This window comes from Tyto alba, unplaced genomic scaffold (assembly GCF_018691265.1).
Source record: "Tyto alba isolate M040663 unplaced genomic scaffold, T.alba_DEE_v4.0 Super-Scaffold_27, whole genome shotgun sequence".
Classification (NCBI taxonomy): domain Eukaryota; kingdom Metazoa; phylum Chordata; class Aves; order Strigiformes; family Tytonidae; genus Tyto; species Tyto alba.
This window is the reverse complement of record NW_024881301.1, coordinates 2265121-2277598: the sequence shown is the minus strand read 5'-3', so window position 1 is coordinate 2277598 and position 12478 is coordinate 2265121. Positions and strand designations below refer to the sequence as shown.

Genomic DNA, 12478 nt, shown 5'->3' with positions numbered 1-12478 from the left:
TTGCAAGGCTGACATCCCTCCCTTCTTCCTTGTCATTAAAAAATACTCTTCTGCCAGCCTGAAGCTGTAAAATGGGGTTTGAGAGTTTTTATTACCAAGCTATACATATTTTTTTTCAGTTTTCGTTAGCTGAAAGTCAACGGGCAAAAGATAACTCATATATTCAAAATTGTTTTGTAAACAAAAATGTTTACAGACTTTTCCTGACATAGCTATCTCAATCAGGAAGAATAGCATCCCTGACAGTATCCTAGCTGTGTTAATGTATAATTTACTGATATAATTTGTTCTTGGGTCCATATTGAGATTTGGTTTTATGGCTGTGTTATGGAGTGTGCTGACAGTATGGGCTGTACTGGTGGTAGAAGGCTCCTGGTAACTTTGAGGGGTGATTGAAGCCAAGAGCTAAGGAAGATTTTAAGAGAAACTGAATGTTGGTATGGATATTGTAATCGACAATTATTATAAAAAATAGTTTTGGATATAACAGAAAACCTCACACTTCAGGCCCTGAGCCAATCTATGAAAAATTAGGGTTGTGGCTGCCTTTGGTAAGTGTCAGGGGGAAGAGTATGTCCCATTCGTGCTTGTTAAATGGCAAAGAATCATTTGATGTGCAGGGAGCTTGGACTCCCAACTGTATTGGAAAGAGTGTGTCCCTGTGACTTGTTTAAAAATGTGATTGAGTATTGCCAGTGTGCTCCATCAGGTATGACATAAGTGCAATTGTGTATTCTGTCTTGATGTTGATTAAATCTCTGTGCTGGTGGGTGATCTGGCATTACCAACTGTAGAACTGTGTCTTGACATACTAGCAAGAGCAGGCCCACCCAGGCAATTCCCCTTTATTGCTCCAGTGAAATTTGTTGGTCCTACTAAAGGATACTGAAGATTCCTTGTTTTTTCTTTTCTGACTCGTCCTGTGGGGTAGTATACTTCTTGCTTCTTTCTATTAATTTGGTGATTTAGAATGTGATGTCAGAAGTAGCTCTGTATGTATGAAAGTAGACCCTTCTACTTAAATTAAGTCTTTATTTACTGATCCTGCATTTATTCTTTTCTCATTGTTCCAAGGTATTTAATTTCACATATTTCTAATAGGTATCAGTTTCTGTAGTCCAGTTTAATGATTAAACTTGTAAATTAAAACCTGTTGGTGTATGTAAGCATGAGTGGGTGGTGTTTGTTTTGTTTAAGTGAAATATGTTTACTTAAGCTTTGTGAAAACTCAGTAAATACTGTTTGATGGGTCCTGTGTACAGGAGGTATTTGTCAATAAAATCCATAGTGATGTAAGCTTTGCAGATAAGCTGCAAAGAGGTTGAGGGAGGAGAAGGGGAGGTTGCTTTTGTTTTTTAAACTTGATGAACCCAGCTGTGTTTTCACATAGAGAGCCTTAGTCCATCATTGCAAATAGCTGTGTTGGGTGCAGTGCTGTACCTAATCACAACCTACTGAGTGGAGCTTACTGCTGCTGCAGCTCTGCCAGTGATAAAATTGCATGATTGCTTTAATACCCTTCCCTTGGGAGCGAGAGGTTTTAGCTGAGGGATGCCTGTTACAGGGAGTAAAAACAACCTGTCTGCACTTGCCTGAAGCCGGTTAGTGGTCCCATCAGCAAGTGGTATTGGGGAGAACAATATTTGGCAGGGCCGTGGTGGTGAAAGGCTAGACGCATTTCTCTCTTCGGTTGTCGCTACTTGTTCCAGAAGGTACACCTGCGGTCTGGTGTCAGCTGAAGAACGGGGGTGGTTTCTGTAATTTCATGTTGCTGATGAGCTGCAAACTAGAACAGAAGGATGTTATTTCATTGTCCAAATTCTGTTAATGACATACTGATTCTTATTCAGAGTCCATCAAGCAATATTTCAAAGATTTTAGCAAATACCTGATGAATTGTATTGTCTGGATTAGAGACAAAACTTCAGGTTTTGTATGCACCATTAACATACATTTTCGATTGTGCCCTCTGGAATACATGAAATAGGGAGAAGAACAAGAATTTTTTGTGTTGTGCTAGGAGCAAACTTAGTTTTCAAAAGATCCAGACCATCATTACCTGATCTTCTAGGTAGAAGTTCTTGCTGTTGTTTTACTGGAAAGAAGGTACAGTCTTGTACACGTGTTCTGTTCTTCAAGATAGGTAGATTTGTATTGTGTAAAGGTTATAGCATGACCAAAGCAAACATGTAGAGTGCGATAGTGTGCACAAGTACATGACTGGATGCTCAGGACAGCATTAGCATATAGTTCCAATTTGTTTTGCTGGTAGTTTCTAAGACTATAATTATAAAGGCTAAGGGTGGGTTGGTTGGTTGTTTTTTATCCACTGTGTTAATTTTTAAAGTATTCTATGTCACTTGTCAGAAAACTACCAGCAATGGCTTTCTAATAAAACATTCAATAGTAACTTTAGTTGAAGTTTGAAGTATTGAGGATGAAACATTAATCATATATGCCAGGGACTTAGGAGCAGTTTAGTGGGGTTTTGCGAATTGTTTTTTTGTTTGCCTTTTTTGTTTGTTTGTTTTTTTGTAAGCTAGGAAATGGTGACTTGGTAATCCTTTGCTGTGAAAAGCTCTAGTAGATGTTCATAATTAAGATATGCGCAGCTTGTTGCTCTGTCCCTCTGCTCTCAGTTGACAAATCAGGGTATCTCTTTGGAAATAGGGTGGGGGAGGTTGTCCAAATCTTAAATACAGAATTGTTTAAAAAGAAAGATCTCTTGTATTTCCTATGAACTCATCAATAAAGGAATAGAATATGTTTGCAAAAATGAACCGAGTACCTTTAAATATAGAACTGCTCTTAGGAAATAGTGCTTTTACCTTAATTTATACAATTGTTTCTGATGACCCTCAACCCCTGCATAGTAGGACTGTGTAACTTTCTGAAAGGGAACCTGTTTGAATGTATCTTTGGTCCAGTTTTAGTTGAGAACTAGCATCTTTTTTTTTTTTTTTCTGGGTATTTTTTAATGGGCTGGTGTGGTATGGGCTTTTTGTTTGTTTGTGTAGTTTTGGTTGTTTGTGTGGCTTTTTTGTTTGTTTGTTTTTAAACACTAGGTGGTTTGACTCTTTTAACTTCAGAGCAGTGTTTTGCTACCTAGTTCTAGCACTGGTAGGAATGTTATTGTGGGGAGCCTAGCACTTGCTGTCAGATGTTTTTGTCTCTTTTCAGAGCAGATCTAAATTATTTTCTGGAGATTTCCACAGTCCTTCACTGCTCCCCTTGGGCAGTTAGGGGAACTAGTGAGTACCGATAACGTAGTGGAAAAAATGTGATGAACATGGGACAGTTAGTCATAAGGGGTTGTTATTTTCTAGTAAGTGTTATTTCCTACAGTTTTGTGTGTTGAGTACAATTTTATGATACAACTGAGCCAGTCCAGTGGCTTTTTGCCACAAAAAGCTCCCTCATCCCCACACCCATGGTTTTTGAAAGAAAGGCACTGAAAGACACAGCAGTCAGCGCTGGCATTTGTTGATCTTTCTTCCTGAGTTAATTCAGTTGATTAACTGGTTGGATTTGATTTTTGCCTAAAGGAAAAACAGCTTTTTGCTAAATTAGTGTGCCAGTTTGGCTGATAGAGGAGCTTGGTTAGTGCAAGAGCAACAGAGTTTTGGGAGAAGGCATGGAACCTCTTCTGGCAATGAACAGTTGGGTCATCTCCGCTGCACTGAAAGGTGATGGCAGGTGATCAGAAATAAACTTAAAGCCTGTTTGCTACCGTCTTTTATGTGCTTTTTAAGGAGGTAAAATACAAATCAGAAGTTCTGCAATCAGAGCAAGAATTGTGAGAAATGGTGGATTTAAGCCACTGGAGTAGTCTTAAGTGATTGAATGCTAAAGTACCTGGGTTTTGGGGCAGGGATTGTTTATCATGTTTTTGTTTTTGGTTTTTTTTTTTTTTTTTTGGTTTGAGGCTCCCCATACCAATCAGAAGCTATTTAGTCATGTGATGCAAAACAACAAGTTTAGTAGAAGGTTATCCTGCTGTTATTTATTTATTTATTTCAGTTTAGAGATTAACATTTTACTGGCAGACTCTTTCTGCAGCATGTATGAATCTGGAGCAAAAGTAAAAACCTTGTGCTCTATAATGTGATAGGAGCATGATTATCAGTTCTCATCCCTAGTCTGAATTAGAGATGTAAACATACAGTTCTATTGTTAATAACAAGTCAGGATGGGACCAGAGGAATGAGCAAATTAATTTCAATTAGGCTTTTTAAAAGGATCTATGCTAAAGCATTGAGAAATTATCTGCTCCTTGATGTACTGTGCTAGTACTTTCAGGTAATTGTATGTGAACTCTTATCTGTGAAATTAAGTTTCCAGAGTAGTTTAACTCTATTAAAACATGTTTTTACATTGAGGTTATCTGAGTTTTTGCTGCTGTGGCTGCACTTTCATGCTAGTACTGGGCTGGTTTGTTAAGCTGTTAGGAGACTCACTAAAATGTATAATTTTCTGATCAGTTAGCAAGTTGAAGTAGCTCATTATGGGCTCAGATGAGTGACAATACCAAAGCAGGAAGGAAGGTGAGGCCATAAGTGATTTAATTTCCTTGCACTGTCCTGATATTATACTCTTAAAGCTTTTCCCTGGGAATTTGGGGGACTTGGAGACAATTGTTGCTGCAATTTTTAGGAGCCTCTCCCTAGTCTGTGGTGTGTGTGTTGTTTTTTTTTTTTTTTTTTTTTCCTTGTTTTTTTTCTTTTTTTTCCCTGGAATGTTTTAATCACAGTTTAAGAGAAAACATAGTAATGCAAGATAAGCTATTTAAATAATTGCTGAAAGGTATGTTTATCTATTCTGGTCTATATGCATACGTTTAGACTAAGTAGTTACATTGTATACTGTTGGTCTTAATGTTTTACACAGAGACCGCTTGGAATACAGACTAGGGTAACCTAAAACCTGAAATCCCAGTGACTAAATAACTGATATGAAAATCAGTTTTCTTTGACCCCCATCTTTTTCGAACTTGCAGAGCATGTATTACTGGTTAGCAACTTTGTATGTACCCAGTCATAGAATTTAATTTTATAGAGTACCTGGATTCTTGCAGTACAAGAAAGGATCTCTAGTAAAAATCATGGAAAACACTATAGCTGTAAGTAGCTGTAAGAAAAGAATATATCTATAAGCGGCTATAAAAACCCCAAAATTTTATTGTATTGTAATATTGCTACTATATAATTTTGCATATTTTATTTGAAAATAAAATCATGGCATGATTGCATGCACAAGTGTTAATTAGCTTTGTTCCCTACGTCAGTGCTGAAATACCATTTTAGCTTCTGTGATGTAAAACAATTAAGCATCCACTTGTTTAATACCTATTAATATCTGTCTGTTTTCATGTATAATAATCAAAATCCAGTAATTATAGTTCAGTAAGTGAAAACTGCTTGGCTCTCTTTAGAGGCAGTACAACTTCATATTCTGTTGCGAATATGTCATTATCTCTCTTGAACAACTTAATCAGGGTTTCTCTGCTTATTTTTTTCTCAAATGGAAATAATAATCACTAGATTAAAAAAGACTTGATTTTTTTCATTTGTTTTCAGATATTAACGTGCTTTGGGTTGTGGTTTTTTTTTTTAATCAGATTAAATCAAGTGAAAATATTTCAATCTTTTAGTTTACATTTATTAAGATAATTTTTGTTAAATATTGCATTCTTTAGTTATTTTGGAGGGAATTTGCCATCTCAGTTTTACGTGGATTTTAGTCGAGTAGAATTTGACAGTCAGTGAATTGATTTTGAAATGTACTGGTTCTAACCAGTACTGTGCTTGGGAAAGAGAATCTGAAGTAAGCCATCTCAAGGTAAAGAGAGCTCTCATTTTCTCTTTTATAGTTTGTGTTGCTATCACTTGGTAGTAGCTAGTTTCTAGTGAAGTTGCTTCTAAACAATTCAAATGCTAAATAAATACATGCAGGAAATATTTGTTTGGCTTTGAAAGTATATTCAGCAGTTGCTGGTGCATAACACATAAAAGCAGTGGAATTGTTTACCTTTTCCTTAACATGAGCAATATTAATTACATTCTTCCCTTTTCTCTAGTTAAGGTACCTCGTAATTTTCGCTTGTTGGAAGAACTTGAAGAAGGGCAGAAAGGTGTAGGTGATGGTACAGTAAGCTGGGGCCTTGAAGATGATGAAGATATGACACTCACCAGGTGGACAGGAATGATTATTGGGCCACCGAGGGTAAGTGTGATGAATTAGAACATTTTTCCTAAGTTTGTAGGCAATACAAAATGCAAATAAAATGTTAATTTGTAACAATGTAAAGGACTTAGTTAAAATTCAATGCATGAAGTTGTAGAAACGCTGTATATTCATGTTAGAATTTATCACTTCCTGGCATGTTAGTGTTTCCAGTCTAGCCTCCCCTAGTACATGTTTCTGCAGCTGTCTGTATAAGCCAGTTGTGATTGGAGACTTATTATGGAGTTAGGAATGTGTTCAGTTTGTATTTCCACCGTTACTGCACGTAAGTGTACAGTGATAGTCCAGTAAACAGGGTAACTATCTTTCCACAGTTTCAGATGTGCCTAGTAGTTTCAAATCTACAGTAAACTGGCAATATTTTCAACTTTCACAAGTTAGATGAAATAGTTGTTCAGTACAGCAGTTTATGCGTTTCAGTTGAATCACGCCTAAAGATGAAACAGTTTTTAATTCCCACTAATAAGATAAAATATATACAGAAAGTTCAAATCCTTCCGACCTTATAAGTTTTGTAGAATGTCATCTAGACTGATAAAATGTGTGAGAAAAGTAATAATTTCTTGTGTCCAGGTATCAGCCTCATCGGATATGGACGGACACATCTTTACTTGACTTTTGTGCACGCTTTCTCATGAGTTACAATATGATATAAAAGATCACCATGTAAATGAGAACTTTAAATGAGTACACTTCAGGTAGCTCTTAGTTAGACGTAAGTTAGCATATGTCTTTCACTGCTAACATGAGATTACTATCTTGTGTGTCCTTCAGTGCTGTAGGGCTTATTGGAAGAACTATCCCAGACAAGGACGAAGATCAGAACTTGGCCTCAGTGAAGATAATGTCTTCTAGAGTAACAGAGTTCCAGAATTAGATTCAGTGTAATTCAAGCTCCTTTTGGAACTCAGAGTTAGTTGCAGCTTGCAGCAGACTCTTTTGAACATCTGCATAATTGTGCTGAGCTCCTAAGATTTGGGTGCCTTTGAGAGAACCAATTTAAAACACAAGCGTAATGATGGTATGCTTTGGATACTGGCTCCTGTGGAATGGAACCACAGTGTTTGAATACATTTTGAAGGAAGTTTGTAGTCTTAGGGGTTTTGAAAATGACTTGCAAATGTGAGCTAAATAAAGTAGCGTCTCCCTGACTCCAGAACTGCCTGTGTCTGGTTTCTGGTTCAATTTAAGGTAGACTCCTAACACACCTTTGAGGACAGTGTTTGTTATGTAGGAGCCCATATGTTTACATAGTAGTAAAAAAAAACAAAACAAAACAAACCCAAATAACCTGGGATGCACTTTTAATTCTGGTCAGTTTATATTGCCCGAATTTTGTTTTCTTTATGAAAGAGTGCACATGAGTAATATTTTGGGCCGTTTCAGGGACATGCAGTCTTGTTGATAGAATGACTTGCATTATGTGGGAATTGTAGAAGGTGAAAGCCACCAGCTCCCAAGCCAATGGTGGCACCTTGAGAGGAATTGCATATCCAGTTCTAGGGTTTGTAGAAGATGTGTGTTTTTTGAATTGGCTGAGACAGCGTGCAGTTAGGCAGAACACAGGGAAAGTTGCTGATACAGTCCACAGCATGAAGTTCTTCACATACATGGCTTTTCTAGAACTGGGCAAAAATTGCTATTCATGTGGGTTTTTTTCTTGCTTCATTTGAAAGGTGAAGCAACATGGAAGGAGGAGGGGAAGGCTTGTTTTAGATTAAATGAAACATTTTTCTGGCCCCCCAAAAATGGAGTTTTAGGCTTTTTGGGGAGCTGGCCTGGGGTGCTTGGCTTGCAGTAAAACAGTGATTTGAAAAATGGAGTAAAATTGAGAAGCCGCCTGGATAGGAATAAGGGAATGAGAGTAAGTGCTGTTCTTAAGATTTTTCAGAGTTGTGAGCCGTGTATATACATTTTGGCCTATTTCCACTGTAACTGACAGCATCACTCTCTGGGGAAAGAAAGTCTTTTATCTGAGTGAATATTGAGAATTTTTGTTACCGTTTTTCTTGCTGTTGTAGCTGCTATGTTACTTGTAGCAGGACAAGATTATTATTGGGCCTTTAGCTTTGAATGGGAAAGAAAAATAGGAAACTGTTTTTGTAACAAAGGATGTCCTGCTTCACCTTGTTTCTTTCTGACCCACTTGCTGCTCAGTCTCTGTGACTTCTTGAAGTTATAGGACACAGTTAGGATGCTTCAGTAGTCCGATTTCCACTCTGCCTTTTAATTAACCACAGTGTGGACTGTCATTTGATAACGTGGCTGCGTGGTTGATACGCTACTTGAAGAGAATGACAGCTGACTGATGCAGAACAGCTTACGGATGGTAGTTCTGGAAAGTACAGAGGCACGTTACTGCCTTTGGTTCATGTTAGCTATATCTGTTGTGCCAGTGGAAAGGCAGGTGTAGAAAAAGAGTTTATCTTCCGTTTGGATCACAGAGGCATGTGCATCAGTGACCAGCAAAGCCACTGATACTTTTTATTGTGCATGGCCTGCTTGACAAGATTAAAAAAAAAAAAAGTTAGAACCATAGTAATTTCTAATTGGACTTTCTCCAAATATGTTTGCTCTTAGAATGGTCTGTTCCATTGTCACTTTGGAGTAACATTGCCTGCAAACTAGCTGTCATTTTACCGTCCAAAGTTCATAAATCCTCTTAGTAAACGAAGCAGTCTTCAGCTGTGGAAGTCTTGGTTATCTTCTGGAGTGTTAATTACTTCCAGAATATGTTTTTTGCAAATACTGTTCTCATCTTGTTCTTGGTTGTGTCTCAATTGTTTGGTTATTGTCATCTTTGTCTTTCTCCATTTCCAAGTTTTTTTTTTTGCAGTGTTAGATTTTTTTTTTTACAGGGGAAAGCAGTAATTTTCCTAAAGATTACTGATTTTCTCTCAGCCCCCTACTTGTGCCAAAGTTGTTTTGGGAATGCAGGTGGGTAGGAAGGACAAGAGTAAATATGAATTAAAAAAAGAATTGTATTTTGTTAAAAATTTTATATGGTGTAGTCAATAAGTAGTGTAATTTATACATATTCATCAAGTAATCAGTATAACCAATATGGTGAAGTATCAATCAGTAATGCAAGACCATCAATTGATACATAATATTAAGCCATCTGTAATTATTTTCTATTTCTTAATCTTTATTCCTCTTGATTTTACTTTGGTTTTTAAAACTTACTAATATTCAGCTTTCAGTAAGATGCATTAGTCTGTCTTTTTGCTTTCTAGACAAACTATGAAAACAGAATATACAGTCTGAAAGTAGAGTGCGGACCTAAATATCCAGAAGCACCTCCTACAGTTAGATTTGTAACAAAAATTAATATGAATGGAATAAATAATTCCAATGGAATGGTAAGTTGAAATTATAAGATCAACCATGTTGTTAATCTGTACTATAAATTATTTCTATGAAAAACACAGGTGAGGAATATGCATGTTGGACAGAACTTTCATATTTAAATTTTCCAATATAAGTACTTGGTTTAAAGCAAATTTTGGTTGCCTACTGCTTCAAATCTTTAGGTATTTACAATACATTAGTGGTTCTTAGTGGCTTATCAATGAGATGAACATTATTTATCATATTGAAACAGTTGTTTCTTTTAAATGTAGCTGAAGATTTTAGTTTTGAACAGAAAAAAATAAGTGTTTAAGCTGTGTGGAGGTATTTCCCTTGTTAGTACCCTTATAAAAGGATATTAGATTCGTACTGTAACAGGAGTATTACAAACTATCTGATGTTCCCAATAATTAAAAATGGAAGTTATTCCTGATGAGTTTCACTCTGGATGTAGTAACTCATCTGTAATGATCTGATGTATTTAAACTCTTGTTTTCTTTATACTGGGTTTATTGAAATCTAAGGTGATTCTGAGCTTCAGTCTTGAGATTGTTTGATATAGATGGTAATCACTTTGATTTTTAAAGATCCGTTTTTACATTAAGTTACTTTCATTGATCCTGCACTTAAGGTGGGATGAGTTCACATACATGAGCAATGGCAGCAGCTCAAGCAACTTTGTTACTCCATTATTCCCTAGGTATTTTAATCCTGTGAGTAAGTCAGAGGTCCCCTATGGCTCAGTGAAAAAAGCTGTGAGCTGTCGCGTGTTTACAGTATTATATGTGTATATCAGCAGGAAATACTTGTCTGTGTGTATGTTTGCCTTTAGTGAATGCAAAGTTACTGGGTTAAGGTAATGCAGGTGAATCAGAGAGCATCTTTGGATTTTAAATAATTAGCAAGATTTAAAAGAAAGATGGACTTGCTTTTGTGTAATTAACAGTGTGAAGCTTAAGCATCTCGATGACTGTAGTGGAAGGAGAGGTTCTCAGGGGTTTGTTTTAGCTGTTGTAGGTGGTAGGGCAGTGTACTGGTTGGTCATCCAAAGCCAGTGCAGTAACACTTCAGAAATAATATAAAATTAATTTCAAAGCACTTCTAGCATAGCCAACAATTTTAGTCTACCTGAAGATCTTATGAAAATTACAATCTACATGCCCTTCATCACAACGGTGGCTTGTTGCCTCAGTATATGTGTTTATTAAGAGGTTGTGACTAGCAAAAGCTGCCAATTTGGAATGCAGCAGAGCTTTTTGGTATGTTTATAATACTATTTTCATACTTCTCCCTTGTATTGTAGCATGTATTATTCTGAATCAGTAAAGAAGTATGCTCTCATTGCTTCATCTGCGTGTGCCTGAGAGTATAGGTGTTGGTTTCTGGAATCAGAATCTCAGACTTACAGAGCCTGAAGGCTCATGTTCACTGAGCCAGTTGGTTTGAGCTTTTGTTTGGAGAAGTCTACACTCCCTCAGTTTGCTGAGGAACAGAGTGAACACTGTGACAGGAAATCAGCCTGATTGTTTTAAAAGCACTGTAAAAATCCAGTCATCGGTACAGGAAAATGGGATTTTAATAAGTTTATAAGCTTACACAAAACCTTGATTCAGTTTTTCCCCAACAGTTCTGTGTAGTAGTATATCTTATGATGGATTTGCTATGCAAATGCATAACTCTTAAGAAATAGATTTAAATAGGACTAGATAGTATTTTTAATGAAAACATTTCTCATAACTAATGAATTGAAAATGCATTTATTAAGTAATTTTTAATGTGCCCATTGTCCTGCTATCTTGCATTTTAGCCTATTTCACTGTTGGGCTGTCTAGAATTTGTCAGATAAACTGGGGGCATGTTTAGCATCCTCGAACAGTTCATGTTGCTGCTTCCTGTTTTAGTTCCTTTTTGGTTCTTCCAAGCTGCTCTCCCACTTGGTGGTTGTCTTTCATTTAATAGATCGTAAGCAGTTTGCTACATTCTTTGAATTACAGGGTTTCATCTTCAGACAAGCTCTATTATCCATGCTTCTGCATGCACTGTGTTTTTTGACATATGGCCAGCTGTTGATCACATTGCTTATACACATCCTGAAAAAGTTGGTGATTTGCAGAAAAGAGATCTGAGATAAACAGTAACCATAATTGTATGTCGTAGCAGTATTATCATACTACTCAAAACTGTTGTAATGTTAAGGTACACTTTACAGGAGACTAAGACAGTTAACACCTGAGGAAAAGTAGGGCCCCCAGCGTGAGTTTAAAGGGTGATAATTTCTGTTGAGGTGGAGTGTGAATAGTGGAGGGGGGAGATAGATATGTGTTAGATTTTACCAGGGCTCTAGGGAAGCTAGTCTCATACTGCCTTGTTGGCAGTGGTTCTCAACCTTCTTGACTTAAAAGTCCCTGTATTCTTTGCATGAACAGTGCACGTGTTATGAATTTATCGATACTGAGAGTTACAGGCTTACTGACTTTTTGTTTGATTATTCTGGGAGAGGAGTTTTGCTTGCAAGTAGCTTTTCCATCAGCAGTATATGTTCAGGGATCCCGGAGATCGCTGTTCAATAAATTTAGTGCAGGAAAGGAGAGGGCTACTTCAGGAGTATTTTACCTCAAAAGACTGAACTTCGGTGCTCTGAGTCACCCTGCTAAATTGCCTTCCTTTTATTATCTGCAAGTTAGTTTTTGTGGTTTTCCGCTTTTCAATTTGCCTATAGTGCTGCTGGGTCTGTATACAGAATTAGGGTACTGAGTTCAGAAAAGCTAGTCCAAGTACTTAGATAGGGCTGGACAAAATGCTTTTACTTGCTAATGGGATCACTGTTATAAAAGTCTATTTAAATTATCATTCTTAATGCTACGGGGTCTTCTGGAGACTTGTG

The 12478-nt window shown here is 36.9% G+C and overlaps 1 protein-coding gene across 2 annotated transcripts in view; it reads left to right on the top strand.

Annotated features, from left to right (window-relative positions):
* The window catches only part of UBE2V2 (ubiquitin conjugating enzyme E2 V2), a 29472-nt gene that overhangs the window by 12128 nt on the left and 4866 nt on the right, over window positions 1–12478 (top strand). For both annotated transcript variants that reach the window (XM_042797989.1, XM_042797991.1), the window contains exons 2-3: window positions 6077–6222; window positions 9480–9605. In XM_042797989.1, the coding sequence (XP_042653923.1) occupies window positions 6077–6222; window positions 9480–9605 (272 nt within the window). The remainder of the gene's footprint in view (window positions 1–6076; window positions 6223–9479; window positions 9606–12478) is intronic.